The sequence below is a fragment of the Vicugna pacos genome, chromosome 2, assembly GCF_048564905.1.
Source record: "Vicugna pacos chromosome 2, VicPac4, whole genome shotgun sequence".
NCBI classification, from domain to species: Eukaryota; Metazoa; Chordata; class Mammalia; order Artiodactyla; family Camelidae; genus Vicugna; species Vicugna pacos.
Window position 1 is genome coordinate 8,390,581 of NC_132988.1, and position 22,946 is coordinate 8,413,526.

The window sequence follows — 22,946 nt, forward strand, 5'->3', positions numbered from 1 at the left end:
TAAAGTTTTTGATTTCACAAATCTTTCAAATCCCTAACCCTCGACAGTATCAGAAAGTTTTTAAGTCTTTAAAAGAAATTTTTTATAGACTGGGACTTACTGCTGTAATGATGTTATACAGTTCTGTAACTTAAGTTTTACAGCTTCAGAGACTCTCTTTTTCTTGAGGTTTTTGTGACCTTTTTTTTTCACTTTTTTAAAGCATTTTATTTGTGGGAATATATAGATAAAGCTATCTTTTCAAAGATATGTTTGCTTTTTTTTTTGGTTTTGCATTAGTTACCTCTTTAACAAGCTATCTCACAATTTATCAGCTTAAAACACAGAATTTATTATCACAGTTTTTGTGGGTCATAGATCAGGCGTTCCTTACCTAGATTCTCTGCAAGATTTCTCACAAGGTCGCTGTCAAGGTATGGCCTAAGGCTGTGGTTTCATCTCAAGGCACGACTGGGGAGGATCCACTTCCCAGCTCACTCACATGGCTCTTGGTAGGATTCAGCTCTTTGTGGACTGTTGGACCAAGGGTCTCAGTTCTTCACTGGCTGTTGGCTGGGACCTCCCTCAGTTACTGGTCACATAGGCCTCTCCATAGGGCAGCAGACTGCAAGACAGCTGTTTCCATCAGAGGGAATTGAGAGAGCAACGGAGAGAGTGGGCAAGAGGAAACCAGAGTCCTTTCATAACCTAACCTTGGGATTGATATTCATTGCTTTTGCCAAATGTTTGTCAGTGAAGTGAGCCACCAGGTCCAGCCCATGCTCAAGGGAAGGGGATTTCACACGAGCATAGGTATCAGGAGGTGGGGTTCATTGAGGGCATCTTAGAGGCAACCTAGCATGGTTCTGAAAGTTTTTACTTGATTTATTCTTGCCAGGTGAACTGCATGCACAAAAATGCCTTATCGCACCTTTCTTTCTGCTTCCTTCCTCACTTCGATGTGTGCAGAGACTCTCAAAAGAACACACATACTCTTCCGTGATGGTTTCACTCTTTGTACTCCTCTGCCTGTAACCAACTCCCAGGGACATCCTGGATTTCAGACCTGGAGTTTAGTCTTCTCTGGTCAGATTTATCAAGAAGTGAAAAGTAGATACTTACTGAATATTTTAGTAAATATTTGTGGAAGACATGAATACATGTGTGAATGAGGTAGTTATTTTAATTAACTCTGCCTGGAGAGTTTTACAAAGGAAGAGACTTTGAGCTGTGTCTTATCAAAGGACAAGTAAGGAAAAGGAGCTTGCAGGCAGAGGTAACAACAAATACAATCTCAAGAAGTAATAAAACAAGCTGTGTTCTGGAAATGGTGAGGAGGTAGTAAGAATGGGACGAAGGGTCTTTTGAAGAACAGGGAGCAGTGTTGGAGAAGCAGGTTGGGCGGGTTGTTTTCCATGTTGAGGACTGAGGACCTAACTGAGTGAGTGAGACTCTTTAGCAGAGAAGAAGGACTGTACTAACTCGTGTCTAGAAAGATAAACTGACTTCCAGTGAAAAGAGGACTTGCAGTGAGAACCTACAGGCCAACCTAATCATAAAAGATCACTGCGTTAAGACAGTGACAGTTTTGAAGAGAACATTTTAGAAACACTTGACCTTTTCAAGGATTAGGTATGTTAGACTCCCAACTGTCCCCTAATAGCCTCTTCATTTTTCGTCTCTAATCATGTATTTTTTTCTGAGAATAAAGATTGCATTTAATATTTTCCCTTATAGAATCTTCCTTTTTATATAATATAAAGTTTTTCTTCTCTGCTTTTCACTGGCTGGATTGTAGACCTGGTGTTAAGCCATTCTGAATTATATGGATATATACGAGGTTACAGTCCAGGGATGGTTGATCACAGGATGGAAGGAGTCTGGATCTCAGGGCTTTGTGGAGTGGAGCCTCCAGCTCCTACTTTTTACATGAGAGAGCTAAACTTCATCTGGGTTAAGCCATTATTGTTTTGGCTTTCTATTACAGGGAACCAAACAAAATTCCTCAATAATATAGGTCAGGTATAAGAGATAGAATTATGTAGGAATAAAAAAAATTATTGAACTGCAGACAGCTGGTTTAGAGGACCTAGTTAACTGGCCTAAGGCTTGAATGGGAAAATAATTTGCTCCCTTTTGGAAGTGCTGATTTTGAGATGGCTTATCTATTTCCTCTGCCCCTAATTTCCTATGAGCCCAACTTTGATCTTGCTTTATTTGCTGCCCACCCTGTTCCATGCGCAGCTTCTACAGTCAGGCTCCCGTTAACATCCTGTGTTCCTCCTGCTGCCCCCCCGTAACTTTCTTAGTTTCTGGCTGTGTGAGTCTTCTCACAGTCTGCACTCTCTGTATCTGCTTTGAAGATGGAACAGTTGAAGAACTGGGTTTATTGACCGTTTCTGTGCCTTTATTTTCTTACATCATTGGAGAATAGTTGTGAATACAGTTGACCCTTGAACACTGTGGAGGCTAGGGGCACTGACACACAGTCAAAAATCTGCATGTTTTAAATTTTTATTTCCAAAGAAAAGTTTTTGACAGAAGTCATTTATGTATCTGACTATGTTATATGTTTTTCTACATTTTAGCCTAAAGCACCAAAGGGAAAAAATGTAAGACAGGAAAAAAAAGTCATCCATCCATATAGCAGAAAAGCAGCTCAAATTACAAGACAGGCTCACAAACAAGAAAAAAAGGAAAAGTAAGTGTCTTTTCATTGTTTGTATTATGCATTGGTGAAAAGCTCTCTTATATGCTTATTCTTGATCAGTATGCCCTTCTTTCTTCAATAAATAAATAATGTCCTGTGCCCAGGGAAAACCATGAATAAGGATTCAGCTCTTAGAGTTTACCTAAAACAGATACATGAATATAAACAGATTGTGATGAGTGCAGTGAAGAAAAATTGAAAAGGATTGTGGGTTGGAGAGTGAGGGGGAGGTTCTGTCTTACATAGGCTAGTCATAGAAGGCTTCTCTGAAGATGTTACACTTTAAGCAGAGAACTGTTAAGATGTGAGGCAGTGAGCTATGCAGACATTTATCAGGTGTGTAGGTTAAAGTGCTTCTTAGATGTAGAAGATGAGATACAGAATGGGCAGTGGGATATGTTGGGTCTAGTGATCAGAGGATAAGTCACAGATAGGGACACAAATTTGGGAGTCATCAGCATCTATCTGGAACTACAAATCATCAGACTGGATAAGACCACTTAACTAATGAATAAGATAAGAAAGAGAGGGTGCCAAGGGTCCAGTCTGGAGGCCCTCCACCATTTAGAGGTTGGAGAAAGGAAGAGGCTCCAACAGGTGAGACTGAGGAGGAGAAAAAAGAAGGTAGCATTTCAGAGAGAAAATAGTGATCAGTCTATGGCATTTGCTACTAAGATTAGAGCTGAGAATTGATTTAGTAATTTGATTTAGTAATGAGATCATTTAGTAAAGTGGAGATCACTGTATTTTTCTTGAGTTATTAATAGTTGCCTTGGAAATTACAACTAATATCTTAAAACTGAAAACAATCTAGTTCAGATGAAAGTCAAGTTAATTTCAGTAGTAGTCAAAGAATTTGCTCTACCATAACTCCATCCTGACCCCCTTCTTTGTACTATTAATGTCCGCTAAATTATATCTTTATATATTGTAAGTGCATAAACACAGTTTCCTAATTATTGTTTTTATGCAGTTGTCTTAAATTAGGACAAGAAAAGTGTTACAAACAAAAATACGTTCAGACTGTCTTTTATATCTACCTATGGGATTACATTTTCACTGGGGCTTCTTATTTTTTCATGTGGATTCGGATTGCTATCTACCATCCTTTCATTTCAGCCAGAAAGCTCCCTTTAGTGTTCCTTGTAGGGCAGGTCTGCAAGCAGCAGATTCTCTCATTTTTGTTCATCTGAGAATGCCTTCAATTTTTCCTTCACTTCTACAGGATTGTGCTTCATTTTAAAGTTTCACTGTGTATAGAATTTTTGGTTTACAGTCTTCCTTGAACACTTGGACTCTGTCATCCCTCAGCCTTCTGGCTTCTGTGGTTCTGATAAGAAGTCAGCTGTTAATCTTACTGAGGATCCTTTGTGTGCGATGAATCACTTTTCTCCTGATGCTTTCAAGATGTCCTCTTTGTCTTTGAATAGTTTGACAATGATATGCCTAGGTGTGGATCTCTGAGTTCATCCTACACGGAGTTTGTTAAGCTTCTTGGGTGTATAATTAATGTTTTTCATCAAATTGGGAAGTTTTGGGCCATTTTCTCAAATATCCTTTCTGTCCTCTCTGTCCTCTCCTTCTGTGACTCCCATTATGCATATGTTGGTGTGCTTTGTGGTGTCCCCCTAGGCCTCTGAGACTTAATTTTTCTCTTTTTACTTTCCGTTGCTCAGATTGGATAATTTCCCCTGACTTACTCTTATGTTTGCTCGTCTTTGTCCAGTAGGTCCAACCCTCTGGACTTCTTCAGGAACAGTTTCTATTGTGTGCCATTTTTAACCCCCGATTATGGGCCGTACTTTCCTGTTTCTTTGTGTCTCCTAATTTTTGTTCAAAACTGGACATTTTAAATATTGCAGTGTGACAGTCCTGTTAATCACACACGACCTACCCCTATCCTTGATCAGGCTCACTGTTGTTTTGCTGTTGCTGTTTGCTTTGTGACTTTCCTGGACTGGTTTTGTAAAGTCTGTTTGTTGTGTGTGACCTTTGAAGCTTCCGCTCAGTTAGCGGTCAGCTAGTATTTAGGCAGTGATTTCTTTAAGTTCCTTTAATAAGTTTCTCAATGTTTGCTGAGGGGCTCTGTTAGTCTGTTGGACATGCTTCCGATACTCCAGTAGGCAGTTTATAGACTTCATTTCCATTTGAAGAGCATCATGGTTGTCCAGAGGTGAGAAAATAGGACCTTCTCAGATCTTTCCTTGGCGTGAACACAGTCCTGAATACACCATCCTTGCGAGTATGTTGAAGCTAGTTTTTCAAGCCCTCTATCAGCCTTCCACTTCTTAGTTTTTCCTTTTAATGTTTTGGTCAGCCTTTTGTTAGCCCCTAACTGGTAACATCACTCAGGCAGCTGCTGTGTTAGTTGTTGCCAATTTGTTTTTGAGGAGCAACCCGGGGGCAGGGCTGCTTCCACATAGAGCTCTGAGTTAGATTAAATAAAAGCAGAGTAACTGAGAATGGAGCTTTTCAGTGTGCTGCCGGTTGGGCCAAATGGCGACAGTTCTCAGGGTGAGCTTGTGGGGAGCTCCCGTCCTGATGTGTCTGTCCTGGTGGCTGCTAGGAGGAGTTGCTGGTCCAGAGCTGGGAAGAGGGGGATGGGGTATAAACACCCCAGATTTGCTGTCCTTACTGAGATTGGGCCATTTTTCTCGAGTAAATGCTCCTTGGATTGTTGCAAGCCTTTCATTTCTATACTTCTAAAAAGTTGATTTTGACAGGCTTTGTCAGTGCTCTCTTGGCCCCTGTGGGGGAGCAGATTTTTGTAAGTTCTGATTCTGCCATTCTGAAAGTTGGCCTATATTCTTGATGTGAAGGATTCATAGGAAAATTTTCTTCCTAGGAAAACAAAATATGTGTGTAACGCCCCATCTTTTCTTGTCTCCTTGTCCCTTGGTCCCCCCTTCTCTGGTCAGCAGCACACACTGTGTAATTTGCCTGTTCTCCCCTCCATCTCTGGCCTTTGAGGGTCCCCAGGAACTGCTATGAAAACAAGAAGTCCCTTAAAATGAAGTTATGAAGGCAAAGTGGAAAGCATCAGTTTGATGATTTTAATGGCACTGGATGCATCTGCACACTGGCTGATAGAAGCCAGCACTTTCACTGTTGCAAGTTGATTCCTTGCCCAAGACCAGTAGGGCTTAGCTGGCTCACAAATGATGTGACTAGAAGTTTTCTTGAAAAAAGTAGTCAACTGCTATGATAGTGTAGTCAAATTTTCTTTCTTTTTTTTTTTTTTTTTGTAAGGGAGGGTCTTTTTATGTTTAAGTTTGTTATAATGATTTTATTGCTTTAAAACAGTAATTTTCAAGCTTCAGTTACTTACGTATCACTTTGATGAATTTTGCTGTATCTTTTTGACATATGCTGCTTGCATGATTTTTCCATCACCTGTACCACTACTTCACAAACTTCAGTGTGCATGAGGCACACCTGTCAGGAGTGCTGAAACAGTTTGTGGGCCTCACGCCCGGAGGTTTCCATTCAGAAGGGTTTGCATTTCTGGCAAGTTTCTAGTCATGTTACTTCTGGTTCTGGCACTGATCTATCATGTTCTTTAATTTACAATCTTTAGAAATCTTTTACCCTTAACTATTAATGTTTTTAAAGGAGACATTTTATCTCTGTTGAAACCAACTAGATACTGTTGCCTTCCCCGAATGATTTGAGCTCGAGGTGTGGTTACTTATTTTTGATGGAAAGATTAGCAAAGGTTGGAAGACTTGTAAAATAAACTAACATTAAGCTAAGTTTTCTCCTTAATGTAATTGGAAAGGATCTAAAGAAAATGACGGGAAAGGTAACTTGCTTATTACCATTTGATTACAGATTGTTCAATTCTGTGTATATGAACTGCCTGAAAATTAGCTTACATAGTACACACCTTACGTAGTGGTATGCATGCAGTATTTTAGGAAATAATGCTTTAGACTATGACTGAGTACTTTGCTTCACTGTAAATATTTGTGATGTTTGTATGTTGTCAAGTATATTCAGGAGCTTATGGATTGATTTAATGTTGATTTACAGTCAACATTATAGAAGAATCATGGAAGGATAAAACAGAATAACATTGCTAATCTCACATTTAAAACTTGTCCTAAAGAAGTTCTGTTGTTGGCCACGGCTCTATTTTAATAGTACAGAGTTGAAAGACATCATTTAATTCTTTTCTTCTTGGGCAGTGTTACAAACAGATGGAGTGTTCTCTTTTTTCTCATGTATTTTGAAGAAGTCACCCTTGTGGCAGTCATAGCGCCAGAAGCAAACACATGTAGTTTTAGTAGCGTCTGACATTTTATGAAACAGGCATTTAGTAGTGTCTGACATTTTATGAAACAGACATTTAGTAGTGTCTGACATTTCATGAAACCTGTCATAAGTGTCAGCTTTTTGAGCAGCAGCAGCAGGGACCATGAGTCCTTCTTAAACAAGCGGGAGCGTGGTCATGGAGAGCATCCAGAGATGCTGCTGGGCCCCTGCCCTACAGCAGTACTTCTAGCAAGGCAGAAATGGTGAGTTGCATATTTTCAAGAGATGGTTGGTGACAAGATCCCCAGATTGTTGGGGCAACTGTAAGCAGGATGATAGAAAAGGTGCCATCAGGCCTTAACTTGAACGTCAGGTGCCTGTGGCTTCTTAGAAATAAACAGCAGTTATCAGCTACTGTTTTAGTTATCTATTGCTACGTAAGAAACTATCCTACGGCTCAGCAGAGTGAAACAAACAGTTTCTCAGTCAGGAATCCCAGTGCCACTTACCTAGGTGCATTGGCTCGGTGTCCTGCAAGGTTACAATCAAGGTGTTGGCTGGGGCTGCATTCATCTCAGAGCTTTGATAGGAAGAGGTTTTGCTGACAGGCTATTCATACGGTGATGGATAGACCTCAGTCTTGGCTGGCCGTTGGCTGGAGATGTCAGTTCCTTGCCACGTGAGCCTCTTCATAGGGCTGCTTACAGCATGGCAGTGTGACTCCCCCAGAGCAAAGGCTCTGAGACAGAGAGCGGGGGTGACCAGGATGGAAGACAGTGTTTGTAACATAATTTCCAAATGACATGCATCGCTGTTGCACCGTCTCACTCGTTAGAGGTGAGTCATTAGGTCCAGCCACACTCAGGGAGGATAGGGCCGTGACTGTCAAAGCAGCAAGCAGCAGCGCTGGGGCCGTCTTGGGTATTACCACCTCCTCATGGTGCCTGCCTGCCTCAGGAGGAAGAGTAGCCAGGCAGGCTGGAGTATCTGGTCTCTGCACATTAATGCAGAACCCGGGACTCTTTGTGCCAGTTCCTAAGTTTCGTTTTCAGGGGAAGATCGGGGAGGGTGTTTGCTAGGGGCAGTGCCTTTGACCGGAGGAAGAGGGCACAGACTCGAATTTCTGGATTCATCAGGTTGACCCTCAGAGATGGACTCTGACGACCTAAAGACAGCAGGGGCACAGAGCAGCGTGGAGAAGTCAGGCGTTCTTCATCTTTAGCGTTTGAACATGCTGATTCAGGATTATATGAAATATTGCTTCTGTTCCTGTTGAAAGAAACTGGTACAGTTTGAAGTCTAGTGCATTTTAATTGATGGGCAGTTTATAGGCAAGTAGTTACTTTGTATCATGATTTTAGCTTTATTTTATGACTTCTCAGCATAGCAACATTTTGTGGCTGTGTACGGTCCTATTTTGTCCCACTAGGTATGTAGCAAAGAACTCTAGATACCAGTAAAAATGACTTAATATGGAAAATTAACACAGAAACTAAGCATAATGGGTAGCAACTAGGAAACAACTGTTTTTGAAGATAAATCTCAAATCTCTCTTCTCTTCTTCATCTCAGCTGACACCACTGTAATTTAGGTGCCATTGAGTTCGTTCAGAACAATGGCAAACTTGACTTTTAGGTGGACTCTTCCTTCCAGGCTGATTCAGAAGGAACGAATTCTCCTCAAAGCCTTTTTCTACCTGGTTATGAAGTGTTCTTTTTTTTAAAATCAACTTTGAGGTATAAATAATATATGACAAAATAGACATATTACAAGTGTACAGAGTTTGAGTTTTGATAATATATGGTGTGACCACCGTGAAGCAGACGTAGAGTGCGCTTTCATCCTTCTAAAGATCTTCCCAGTCAGTTCTCCACCCTCCACCCCTAGCCTTAGGCACCCATTGGTTTGCTCTGTACCTGTTTTTTTTTTGTTTTTAATAGACTTGATTTTTTTAGAGCAGTTTAGGGTTTACAGTAGAATTGCGCAGAAAATACAGAGTTTGCACATAGCCCTCCCCACCCACACATACATCCTCCCCTACCTTCAACATCCCTCATCAGTGTGGCATATTTGGTACAATTGATGAACCAACAGCGACACATTATTCTCAACCAAAGTCCATAGCTTACATTAGGGCTCACTCTTGATGTTGTCCATTCTGTGAGCTTTGACAAATGCATTATGACATGTAGCCACCACTGTAGTATCATGCAGAATAATTTCGTTGCCCTAAAAGCTCCTGTGCTCCGTCTGTTCATCCCTCCCTCCCCCCAAACCCCTGGAAACCATAGTCTTTTTATTGTTTCTGTAGATTTGCTCTGTATCTTGATGGATGAGATTTGTCTTTCTAATGTTTCATATAAATGGAGTCATGCTTAGGCAGTTTTTGATGCTAGCTTTTTTCTGTTTGCATAGTATTTGTGAAGTTTATCCTTGTTATTGCATATTTCAGTTGTCCTTCTCCATTATTACTGAGTAGTGTTCCGTTGTATGGCTGTGCAGTGTGTTTATCCACTTACAGGTTGATTGTTATTTGGATTGTTTACAGTTTGTGGCTCTTTTCCAGATCTGCTCTGTTGGGTTAAGTGCCTACCCACTTGTTTGTATAAAAACAGTTTGCTTCCCTGGAAAGCAGCTATGCCCATTCGTTTCATACTGTTCACAGCTGCTTTGAGACCCTAAAGGCAGAGATGAGTAGTTGGGATGGATCAGCCACGTGGCCCTCAAAGCCTAGCATGTTACTGTCCTGCCATTTAAGCAGAAATGGTCAACCCCTGCTGTGACATGCAGACAAGGCTACCAGAGCATTCACATGCGGGGGCTTTGTGTACGTAGGTTTCCATTTTTCTTTCAGTTCTTAGAACTGGAATTGCTGGGTCGTACAGTAGCTACATGTTTAAGTATATAAGAAATCAAGTTTTTAAGAAAGTGTTTAAGAGAATGAGGTCATGTGGTAGGTGTAATTTTTAATATATAAGAAATTGCCTTATCTGAGGTGACAGTACCATTTTATCTTTTCACCACTAATGTATAAGAGTTACATTCACTCTGTATCCTCTTAAACATGTTGTATTATCAGTTTTAAAATAGATTTTAGCCAATCTGGTAGGTGTATGGTAGTATGTCATGGTGGTTTTAATTTGTACTTCTTGATGACTAGTGATATTAAACAAATTTTCATGTGCTTATTGGTCACTTTTATGTCTTTGATGAAAAATCTGTTAAAATCTTTTTTGGTTTTGAATTGGTTTTCTGTTGTTAAGTAGTAAGAACTGTTGGTATATTCTTCATGCAAGTCTTTAGTTAGTTATTAGTCTTGTGAATATTTTATCCCCTTCTTATGCTTAAAAAATTTTTATAAAAAAGGCTTCATTTTATTTCTTCAGTTTTCTAGTTGTTTAAAGTGGGAGAGTAAATCTGGTCTGCTTTGTTAGGGCAGGGACAGTAGGTTTTTTCTTCATTGCTGTGGCTAACAAAGTGTTGCAAAAACTGGCCACTCAGAGGTCTTTCCTGAATGAGTTAGAATTTAGAATAGCAACAGCAGGAGGCATATAACACCTAGACCATTTCTTTTTAAACAACTCGACTGTGGTGTAATTTCTGTATAGTAAACTACACATATTTCAGGTGGGCAATTTGATAAATTTTGATAGATGTGTACACGTATGAAACCACCACCACAATTAAGATACCTAACATTTCCACCTCTCCCCAAGAGTGCAGTTTTCAAATTCCCAATTCATCCCTTCCCAACCCCTCTGCCCCCTGGTAACCATGAGTCTGTTCTCTATGTCTGTGATTCTGTTTCTGTTTTGTAGATAAGTTCATTTGTGCCCTTTTTTTAGATTCCACATATAAGCGATATCATACGGTATTTTTCTTTTCTCTTTTTTTTTAACTGCACATTTAATGTTTTTTTAAATTTACATTTATGTACTGTTCATTGTTTCTAAGATTGTTTAGAGCTTTAGTTTTTTAAACTTAACATGGTTATCAAAGGAATAAAGCCAACCACAACATAAGAATTAATTCAAAAAGATACATACACCCTGCTATTAACAGCAACATTATTTCTAATTGCCAAGACATGCAAGCATCCCAAGTGCACATCAACAGATGAATAAAGAAGATGCAGCATTCATATATATATACATATATATACACACACACATATATAATGGAATACAACTTGCCCATAAGAAAGAAGGATATTTTGCCATTTTTGGCCCTTCACTTTTTTTTTAACTTCAAAAACCAGAGTTTTATAACTGGCATAAACCTTTCCATTGCGTCAAAAAAACCCAAAATACCTAGAAATAAACTTAATCAAGGAGGTTACCTATACTTTGAAAACCAAAAACCAAACTGACACAAAGAAATGGAAAGATATCTTGTGCTCTTGGATTGGAAGAATCAACACTGTCAAAACAGCCACACTACCCAAAGCAACCCACAGATCCAGTGCAACCCCTGTCAAAATACTCACGGCATTCCTCACAGAGCTAGAACAAACAGTTCCAAAATAGGAAGCACAGAAGACCTCGAACAGCCAAAGCGATCTATTGTAGGTCATTTTTTGTTTTGTTTTTTTCTCTCTTCTTTTTGTTGTCTTGTCTTATGGCTTGATGACTAGAGAGAGGGTCCTTTAACATTTGTTGTAAAGCTGGTTTGGTGGTGCTGAATTCTTTCAGCTTTCGTTTATCTGCGAAGCTTTTGATTTCTCCATCAAATCTGAATGAGAACCTTGCTGGATAGAGTATTCTTGGTTGTAAGTTTTTCCTTTTCATCACTTTAAATATATCATGCCACTCCCTTCTGGCCTGTAAAGTTTCTGCTGAAAAATTAGCTGATAACCTTATGGGAGTTCCCTTGTATGTTATTTGTTGCTTTTCTCTTGCTGATTTTAGCATTTTCTCCTCATCCTTAATTTTTGTTAATTTGACGACTACATGCCTTGGTGTGCTCCTCTTTGGGATGATCCTGTGGAACTCTCTGCACTTCCTGGGCTTGGGTGACTGTTTCCTTTCCCAAGTTGGGGAAGTTTTTAGCACTTATCTCTTCAAATATTTTCTCAGGTCCTTTCTCTCTCTCTTTGCTTTCTGGGACCCCTGTAACACAAATATTAGTGTGCTTCATGTTATCCCAGAGGTCTCTTAAACTATACTCATTTCTTTTCATTCTTTTTTCTTTTCTGCAGTAGTGATTTCCACTAATTTGTCTTCTAGCTCATTGATCCATTCTTCTGCCTCACTGAGTCTGTTCTTGGTTCCTTCTAGTGTGTTATTCATTTCAGTGATTGTATTCTTCAGCTCTGTTTTCTAACTCTTTGCTAAAAACTTTGCTTTGTGCATCTATACTCCTCCCGAGTTCTCTGAACATCATCATAATTATAAACTCTTTCTTGGATAAATTGTCTATCTCCTCATCACTTAAAATTTCTTTTTCTGGGATTTTATCTTGTGCCTTTTTATATATGTTCCTTTGCTGCCTCATGTTGTCTTAATTTCTGTTTGTATTTTTAGGTAGATCAGTTACGTTTCTAAACCTTGGGGAAGTGGCCCTCTGTGGGAAATGCCGTATGCGTCTCAGCAGTACACTCCTCTCTTGTCACCCAAGGGCCAAGGTCTCGCCAGTCCCAGTGTAGAGTCTGGCCTGTGTTTGTGGATTCCTTCCACAGGCGCCTACCCACTGCTGGGTGAAGCTCAGCCTGGACCTCTGGTGGATAGGGCCCTGCCTAGAGGCCTTTGTGACTCAGGAAGTCTGCTGATGGTTGGGGCCGTGTTCCCACCCTAATGATCCAGTCAAGACACCAGCCTCCTGGAAAACTCATGTAGATGAACATTCCTGGAATGTCTGCCACCAGAGTTTATGTCTCTTGAGTGAGCTGCAGCCATCCCCCATGTCCCCAGGAGACCCTCCAAAACCAGCAGGCAGGTCTGGCCCAGGTTCCTATGAAATCACTGCCTCTGCCCTTGGACCTGGTGCATGTGAGATTCTATGTTTGATTCCCAAGACACTGAAGTCTCAGTTTCCGCCAGACCCGTGGGGCTGCTGGAGTTAAGCCCCACTGAGCTTCAAAACCAGATATCCTGGGATGTTCTCCCAGTGTCAACCTCAGCTGGGGAGCCTGACGTGGGGCTCAGAGCTCACTCCTGTGGGAGGGCCTCTGCGACTTCAGGTTGTAGGTTGCCCAGCGGGGGGGTTATAGGGCCCAATTATATCGTGAGCACACCCCTCCTGCTGTCTCTCTGTGGTTCCCTAGACCCTTTATTATTTTAGAATAAATGACTTCTTTTCTTTGGTCATAATTCTTACCAAATTTATGAAAAGTAAACGTTCTGTTTTGTCCTTGTTGAAGTTTAGAAGATGACAGTTTTGATCTTGGTGGTAGCCCTTAATCTTCTCGAAGGCACTCATTGCTCTTTTGTTACGAACATTCTGCATATTACGAAATCCAATCAAGCTTTCCTTTGTGCTTTCAAACTGATTTGTTCTATAGGTGTCCTTTGGCCACTACAGAGTGAAAAAATTTTTTCTATTATTTTGTTCCAGGATTTAAAAGAGACACATGGTGTTCAGTGTTTCTTCATTAAAAAAATTAATTTCATATGCATAAAAGAATGATTTTTGAATTTAGGTTCTTCAGGCAGTTTTTCTTTTTATTGTTTTTGACAGATTTTTGAAACTTGCTTTGGAAGATTTCTAACACATACGTACTTTTTCTCCTAAGGTTGAAGAATGACAAGGCATTGCGTCTCAGCCTTATTGGTAAGTGGATTTATTTATTTGACACTTGGGCCTGAGCATAGTGAAGTTCTTCCCTGTTCATATTTTCGACTTTCTTAGTGAAATGCTATTTTTATCTAAGTGAATTTTCTTTACCAGACTTGATTGAAATGAAGTAAAATCAGTCATTAAATTCTTAGAACAGTGTTAATAATGTCTAGAGCTCAGTTTTTAGGAACTGTTCAGTACCTGCCTGCCTGTCTTCATCCATCCATCCGTCTCTCTCTTTCTCATGTTTAATTCTAGCTCCCTAACCATTAGAATTATGAAGGATTTTGGAAACAGCAATTTATGTTTAATGATGTGAATGTATGTATCCTCAGTCTGTATCTCAGTGTCACAGTCTTCTTGGGGTCGGATTTATTATTGGTCAGTTTGCACTGACAGATCAGAGGGTTTGAAAGAGTGGCTGCTAGGCTTTAATACTAAAATCAAAGGTATTTGAGCCCATAACTAATGCTTTGTCAGGCGAGAGAATTGTGTTTCTAAATGGGTTCTCAGCCATCCTGGGTAGGGCCAGTTCTTAATCTGTGATATTGAGGAATCTAACTGAAAGTGACACCCCGATGGTCAGATGTACTCACCAGGATGAGGCCCATTATTAGCTCTTTGACAATAAAAGTCAGTCACTCTGTGCGGTACCTGGCAGATGGCAGGCCTTGTATGCTGAGTGTTTATTTACTAACTTTGAGGCCCTGAGCAGGTTACTCAACCTTTCTCATTTGTAAATGGGGATAACAGTGTTAATCCTCATAGGATTGCAAACCTCTTGACGGAGTGCCTGCCGCTTGTTAAATGTTCTGCAGGTACCATCCTCTTTGTTAATCTAATCAGACTCCTGACGCTTTTAGACAAGTTCTGTCCTTTGCTTTATAAATACTTAGAACTTCACGTACTGTGAAAGTATTCTTTTAAACTTTTTTCTATCCTCGGATAAGAAGTATGTACAGAAGAGCATCCCTCCCACCTTTGTCTCTTCCCCAAATTTAAAACGTGATGGTTTAATTTCTGAAATTTAATTTCTGTCAGAAATTAAACCGTCACAAAACCTTATATTTAACATTGAAATAAATTTTGATACTGTTTTAATCACATTGATGTTGAAAATTATAATGAATACCTCTGCTTAAGTTGATGACTTGTGGTGGTAAACTGTCTTGGTACTTGTTGTTATAGGTGAAAAACTGCAGTGGTTTCAGAGTCATCTTGATCCCAAAAAAGCAGGATATTCAAAGAGAGGTGCTTGTGAATTAATTGAAAGGTAAACACTGGGCATGTTATGAGCAAAGGGTCAGTAAGAGGCACCCCCCAGCTTGGTTCTGGAAGAGGCAGAGTTCTGTTCTGGATTCACAGACGAGCAAATGGGCTTTCTTATCAAAAGACTTTGGATCCATATACTGGCCTCACCATTTCAGTAGGGTTGTAACCTCTCTGGGCCTCACAGTGGTAGTTCACCCAGTTTCTTGGCTTCTTGGAGAAATGTCATCCAAACTGACATCTGAAGATGGGGGTGAGCAGATCGCGCTGGGGCAGTGTGGAGAGCTCTGGGCAGAGAGAACAAGACGTGAAACGCCCAGGGATGAGGGCAGCATATCTAGGGCTCTGCCAGACGTTTAATGACTGAAGCAGTGGGTTCAAAGAGGGGATTGCGACAGGTGGGATAAACCAGCTCCTGACAGATCTCGGATACCAGTGTAGGAGTTTGGACTGTGCCCAACCACACTGGGAGCTGTAGGACACTTGTGCAGCAAGCACCTGAGATGGTCGCATTTCAGCTTTAGGAAGATCGCCGTAGTGAGAACGAGGAGAATGGGTGAGGGACAGGCTTTGGCCAGGAGACTGCTGAGAGGCTGATGGAGCAGTGCAGGCAAGAGGTCATGTTACTGGCAGTGTGGTCAAGAGAAATGAAAGATGACAGAGATTTTAAGGAGGTTGACGTCTCAATCTGTAATGAAGAGTTAGATGTGGCATAAAAGGGAGAGAGAGGAGTCAGTGGGGACAGTGGCATTCCTCACTTGGCCACCAGATGAGTGGTCACACTGCTTCCCGCGACGAGGGGGGGGGGGTCAAAGGGATGGGGCAGGTCTGGAGGGGCCGCGTGGGGGCAGGGCTGAGGGCAGGTTCAGGCGTGATGCACTCAGCCTCTCTGGGACATCCAGGACGTGGTTGAGTATGAGCACGCTTTGATGGCAGGCTTTGATTTGGTCACAGAGATTTTGAAAATGGTTGAGTTACCAAGGGAAGGTCTGAGAACTTGAGGAACTCAGGAATATGACAACTTAAAGGCCAGGCGAAGGCTGGGGGTTATGTTTTAGATGAGGTAATGTAAGCCTTACACTTTGTGACGCAAACCGTTTTCTTGTATTTCAGGTATTTAAATCGATTCAGCAGTGAGCTGGAGCAGATTGAGTTGCAGAACAGCATCAAGGACCGGCAGGGCAGGCGGCACTGCTCCCGGGAGACGGTCATCAGGCAGACGGTGGCGCGGGAGCGGCAGCAGTACGAGGGATACGGCTTCGGTGTGTTCGCGGGGCCTGCTCTTCTTCCGCGTCACATTTGGAATCCATTTCAAAATTTAGCTTTACTGACTCTTTGGTTGGGTTTGGTTTTCTTGCTTTGATTTCCTTTCATTTTGAGTATTTGGAATAATTTTTGAATTCACTTTTTTCCCCTGTACATTCCCAAACCTGTCGATTCTGACAGTGGCATCGTCTCTCTGCTGTGGCAGTGCAGGTCCCCCTCTTTCCGGGCGCATACGTAATTTGCTTTGTTGCAGTTACTACGTGCCCGTCTCCGGCCACGTCGAAGTTTCTTTGGAGTAGGTGCTGTGTCCTGTCGTCCTTGTCATTCCTGTGGTGATGAGCTGTACTTGTTGCCGCCATTCTTGAGACACTGTAGAAACCAAATTTTCTTTCTTAGCATTGTAGCATTTCTTACAGTTCGTAAAGCCAAGTATGCTAATAGCTTAGTGACACTGTCTGAAGAAAAGCGCCTAGTAGGAGAGGAGGGGGCGCTTGTAGACAAGGGCTTGCAAAGCCACAAACAGGTGACGGCCCAGAAGCTGCACATGGCCTTCAAGTGGTGTTTGACTGGCTTATTAGTTGTCCGTATAAAAAAATCTGCTTTCATGTGAAAAGTTTGATTTTTGGCTTCTCTGAAAACATCAGATGGTCCGATAGCATCTCTGCTGGAGCAGAGTTGCAGCCCCTCTTTTAGACTCGAGCCTGTGGCCTCAGGTTTGCCGTGGTCTCAAACCTTCCTTCATTCTCATCTCCTGCCTGGGCCCCGCAGGCACTCTTAAGTGGATTTGCTTGGGGAGTATAGTCAGTGAAATGTTTAGTAGCAAAACTAGGTTTTTAAATTTTAATAGTAATAGCAGTAAAGTGTAGGGCCCTACAGGAAGTATCCTGGGGATGACTGTCGTGTCGGCCCAGCCGCCGGACAGCGTGCTGTGGGCCGGACAGGCTGGGGCAGCCGGGGTTGTGGCTGGGCCCACCCCGGTGGTTCTTAGGATCGCAGGATGTACCTCAGCAGCAACCATCGGGGAACCTTGAAAAAAACAAGATTTCATACTTACAGGTCCTGGAGGGCTCAGGGCACGCCCGAGGGCCATACAGCGGGGTCTCTGGTGGAGAGGGAGGGAACGGGCGCCTGGGGTCCAGCCTGTTTTAGGGTGACAGGTGGGGTGCCTAGGGCTTCACAGGTTCATTCTTCATAAAGGCGTCAGATGGGAGAAGAGGTCACTCGGTTGGTCTGAGTGAGCCATGGCTTTCTCACAGGGGCACTTCCTGGGTGGGGCAGCCTGGGTTCTTGTCTGGTGGTTTAGCTGGTGGCTGTGTCGGGAGCTGGCTGTCTTAGAGCGGCTCCCCGGGCTGTCCTCCCACCACAGTAGCACTGGAAGCCCCGAGGAGGTGGCAGTTCTGCTTCGTCTTTCTAGGAAGTGAGTTTCTTAACTGGAAAAATAACAGAATAGGTACATCTGCACTGAAACCGCGACAGCTTTACTGTGTAACAGGGCCATTACCCCACAGGTAATAATAGAGAGAAATAGTGCACTTCCTCCCCAGGTTGTTTCAAAGTCAAATGAGACTTCGTTTACCAAGGGCCTGACACAGAACCCGATACAGGAGGTTGGGGGGAGCTTCCGCCAGCCCCATGTCCTTTTCGCCGACGTCCTTCCCTTCCAAGAGTGTGGACTTTGTCTCTGCGTGTACTCTCCGTTTCCTCATTGTACGTTTTCTTTGGAACCCCTTGAATTAGGCTTTCATAGCCTAATTCTGAATCTCAACTGAAATCCTCTGTCACTGGCGACCGGTTGTTAGATGCTGAGACAAGCAGTGGCCGTGCTGGGCGCCGACTCTCACTCAGTCCACTTTCCTGTAGCATTTGATACACGTGAGCACTTCATTCTCTCGTCACATGCTTTATTCGGGGTGCAAGACTCTGACCTGTCCCAGTTTTCCTCCTGGTTCACTGGCCGTGGCTTCAGGTTCCCCAGTGGAATCCTCCTCATTCCCTCTCAGACTAAACATTGACCCACGTCCCTGTCCTTGGGCCTCTCTTTTCTATTTACACGAGTTCCTGAGCTGACCTCATTCAGTCCTGTGGCTTTTAATACCATCTAAATGCTCATAACTTCCAGATTTATATTGTCCATCCTAACTTGTCCCTAGAACTCCAGACTTGCATTATCAAACTTGGGTATCTCCAGATCTCTGCTTGAATGTCTTATCTCAGACTTGACATGTCCCAAAGCAAAATCCAGCTTTTCTCCTAAAACCGGGTCCTCCTACAAGATCTGCATTTCAGGCAGTGACGTCACCACGCACCCAGTTGCTCCCGTCAGAAACCTTGGGGACCGTCTCATGTTCCACACCCAGCTGTCAGGGAAACGTGCTTGGAGTCTGCTGGCTTTCTTCACTGCCCCCCCCCCCCCCCGCCAAGCTAAGGCCACTGTCATCTCAGCTCTGCCTTCCTAACAGCCTCCCAGCTGGTCGCTGTGCTCAGTCTGTTCACCAGGCAGCCGCCAGTTTAATTAACAGTAGGTGACAGAGCACATCCAAGGTCAGACACTTCTCAGTGGGGAGTGAGCCAGTCCTGAGACTCAGACCTGCTGTCCGTCCACTTAGGCCACAGTGCAGCTCCAGAGTCCGGGAATGTGTGTGGGGAAGGAACAGAGCTTTGTGAATGCCAAGTTCATGGGTGTCTGCAAACGTGGACAGATTGTCCCCACCTTCCAGTTGATAAGGTTCAGAGAAGACTAGCCACTAACATCTCCCTCTCCTGCCTCTTGGTGGTGTAACTATTTTTGACTCATTTTATTAGGATTTATTTTTTTTTTTTAATTTGTGCTTTGTTTACACCTTTTAAACACCTGGCCCCCATACTCTTTATTTTCTGAAGCTGTTGCAAAAGTCAGGCATTACAGTTGTGTCAAACTTTTTAATTTTATCTTTTTCATTAATTGTTACTGGGCTTTATTTAATATTTCATTGCACTGACCCGGATTTTTGCAGCAGTTTCCACTTTCTGTTACGCTTGTCTCATGTTCCATCAGCAAGGGTGACCCACGTACTGCTTTACGATTAACTTTCTGATCGTGGTAAGGAACTGTCCACGCGTCGTTCTTATTAAACATGGGTTTAAATTTCATTGAACTTTATTGAGCATCTGTTGATTACAGTTTATTTACATTTCTTTTTTCCTTTTTAAATATTTTTTACATTAAATAATCCTTACATCCTCTACCTTGCCAAAGTGAAGTACATGTTCAAGAAAAATTGTACTTTTCACCAAGGAAACATATAAAACCACCTAGCATATTGTTTTAGGGAATTGATAGTTAGAATCTGCCAGGTACCTTTGTGGTTTAAAAGGACAGGGTTTATTTTGTTGGTAGGTTTGTTTTATTGATTCTGTGCTGGAATGCATTATTTAATAGTATTCTTTTTGATTCGCCTTCTTAAACTGAGTCACTTACACCTGTAAAACTTCTCACACAGCGTTACAGTCGTGCTTGGAGATTCATTTGCCTCAGATGCTCTTATGTTTGTCAGTTACTGTTTGTTGTTTCTGAGATAATAAACGAGGAGACTATAAAACGTTGCAATAGAAGACATTGCCTAACAGATATACGTGATTTTCTTCCCCAGAGATTCCAGACATTTTAAATGCAAGCAACCTGAAGACTTTCAGGTGAGTCTGTTGCCTTCATTGTTCTTGGAAGCTGCATGTAAAACACATGAGACCTAACCTTTCCTCCCTTCTGAATCTAGACATTAGAGGCAAAAGAAAATCAGGGGTTCTTTTTAACCTTTTCTCTTTCATCAAAGGAAGGATTTCCTAAGTTGTGTTTGCTGGAAACGCCTGATATACACTGAAATGACAGTGACCTGCTGCTTTTGTTATTCAGAACACTTGAAAATTCTTTAATGTAACACTTAAAAGAACTTGTTCTCACTTTTCTTTTCAAAGAAACTATTAGCAGCAGATTTGATGGCTCAGAGTCCCATCCCCAGACTTTTCTGGAGAAGATGGTTAGTGGGAAGGGGTGCCAGGGAGGTGGTTAAATCCTGAAGAACCAGTTGGCCCGGTGGTCTCTAATAGTGCCTTTGTGACCAGAGAGGCCAGCGAGTGGGATTTCAGTTTTTTAAGTTTTCAAACATGGGTACTTTGTTTTCAGAAAATAATTTTTTTAATCATTTTGGTCTTAGCTAGACCATGTTGATTGGTCTGCAGATTTAATTGAAATTAGATAAATTTAAGTCCATATTATTTGAAATCCTTAAGCTCAGTGTATTTTTATACTTCTGAATTCATAGAAAATATTTAGGTTTCATAAAATATTAGCTCTAATAGGATTTATTGATCATATTTAAGAAATAGTTCACTTTTTAGCTTAGCTATACATTTACAATGTAAGTGCACGGAGCTTGAGATTCTCTTTATACCTTAATTTTTTTTTTTGCCTGCAACATTAATTAGTCAGACATACAGATGTTCTCTTTGTTCTTAAAACTGTGTGTGTGCTGCCTCCCCCAAAGAAAGCCAGAAAGGAGAAGAAATTAGCATAGACTGTTGGTATCACTGGTTAGAGTTCAGTTCTCAGAACAGTCTTCACATTGCTCCTGAAGTAATTAAACATAGGATTGTCACAGAAACGGTGAAGTTGAAAAACGGAAAGTTTTCTATTAGAACCATAAAAATTGTTTTATTACTGAAACTTGTGACTTACCACTGTGTGTGAAAAGAAAAACCTTTCTGACTATGCATTTTGGAGATTTTCCAGGATGATACAGTTCCTACTTCTGAGATTTCCTGGTACCATGTGTCCTGATGGAGAGAAGTGTTCAGGTTAGGGAGGATAAAAAGCGAAACTTCTGCCTAATGTTTTCCTGTGTTGCTTTGGAAATTTTGAATAAGTGGAATTCTCTGTACAGTTAATTGCTATTGTTGGTTAATAAGAATTGCAGTAAGTATGGAAAAAGCAAACCTCAGTTCTTGGGACACTGGTTTTTTTTTTCCTAGTGGATTTATATTGTTTCTTCCTAGGGCATTTGAAACTGCTGTAAATTGTAAGCTTTCTGCTGCTTTCAGAGTTTTGCATATTGACTTTACTGCTTCTCCAGCTCACCCCACACCAACCGTCTGCATTCTCTCTTCTGTCTAGGGAATGGGATTTGGATCTGAAGAAACTGCCTAACATTAAAATGAGAAAAATTTGTGCTAATGATGCAGTGCCGAAGAAGTGCAAGAAGAAAACCATCATAGCTGTAGACGGAGATTTAGGGGAATTGGAACTACAAGATGAATCAAGTGACACGGATGAGGAAATGACTGCAGTGGACTAATTGCCTTTCTTTGCTCAAAATAATTTGAGAGCTTCAAGTTATACTTGATGATGGTAAATAGTCCAGATACAAGAATTTGCTATTTAGCTGATTCTCTTATATAATGAGAATCCTGTTTTTAGTTCCAAAAACGGTGTTATGATTTTCACTTAAAAGTGAATGTTGGTTTTCATTTACATTAAGTTGTTAGAATAGATAGAAGTGGTCTTCACAGTGCATGTAGTCTGAATTTCTGGGGCTGGGAGAGCAATGTGAATGAGGGAGAATGTAGTTTTTTCCCTTGCGTTTACTTAGAATCACCTAATCTCACATTTTGGAGCATGGACAGCAACTATTTGCTGAAAGGTTACAATGGATACTTCTTGAGCAGTGATGACAGCAGAATTCCTTTTTAGTAATAATGTTTCACTGTTCTTCCTCTTACACATTAAACCTATTTTCTTTCCTTATAAAATAGGGAAAATGTAAAATGGAAATTAGATACACTCATGGATTCTGCATTGCTATTATTTATTATCTTTGAGCCAGAGTTAGTTAAATAGTGTAAACAAATCACTGTTCTTGTTATGTTGCTCTCCTACACTTAATCGTTTATCTTGATAAAGAGTATAAATGATTTCAGGTTAGTTGTTTGGTTTGTGTATTGTTTTTTTGCTTTCTCAACTTGAAAAGTGATAGATATGTATTTGTGGAAACAGAACTAAAGATGAGAGAACCAGTTGTTGCAGTTGTATTATTTTCCTCTAAGGTTAAATGGACATATAAAATAACCCAGTGTTTCCAGTATCATGAAAAACATGGAAGCGGTAGAATGTGCTTCACCGAACTTGTTAAATGCAGGCATCTTCTAGTCTGTTTTCTAAACAATGGAATGCGAGTGTGTTTGAGTATTTTCAAGAAAAAAAAATTCTGTATGGAGTAACTCAATATCAACTAAGTCTTGTTAACAGCTTTTTTACTTCAGAAAATTAAAATAAAACTTATTTCTATAATTTCACTTCTTAAGGTTCTAATTTAATTTTCAGTGATTTAACTGATGCTGACTTGCTTTGGCTTTACTAATCTGTGCAAAAGTATGGTTTTGTGATTACATCATAAGTTCCTATCTCTTTAGTCGTTGGAAATTTTTCTTATTGAGGGGAAAGGGGTTCAGTTTTAGTTTCAAAATGGCTATAAACACTGAGTGGTAAGTTACAGTAAAGAATAAAAATGTTTTTATCTGGTCTGATATTTAAAAAGTATTACTGTGACATGAATGACTTGTGAAAATGGCAGATCATTCTCCCCTTCAAATATTTGTTCCTAGTTTTCCTGTGCTGTCAAAGCAAAAACATAATAAGCTAGACAGCTAGGAACTAGAACAGATA

General features: G+C 41.1%; 1 protein-coding gene across 1 annotated transcript in view; it reads left to right on the top strand.

The window, feature by feature from the left end:
* Positions 1 to 22,576, top strand: part of TMA16 (translation machinery associated 16 homolog) — a 30,676-nt gene extending 8,100 nt beyond the window's left edge. Inside the window, exons 2-7 of the mRNA XM_072975078.1 lie at positions 2,568 to 2,680; positions 13,674 to 13,711; positions 14,906 to 14,990; positions 16,100 to 16,248; positions 19,882 to 19,924; positions 21,399 to 22,576. Coding sequence (XP_072831179.1) covers positions 2,568 to 2,680; positions 13,674 to 13,711; positions 14,906 to 14,990; positions 16,100 to 16,248; positions 19,882 to 19,924; positions 21,399 to 21,579 — 609 coding nt within the window. The 3' untranslated portion in view covers positions 21,580 to 22,576. The remainder of the gene's footprint in view (positions 1 to 2,567; positions 2,681 to 13,673; positions 13,712 to 14,905; positions 14,991 to 16,099; positions 16,249 to 19,881; positions 19,925 to 21,398) is intronic.
* The last annotated feature ends 370 nt before the right edge of the window (positions 22,577 to 22,946 follow it).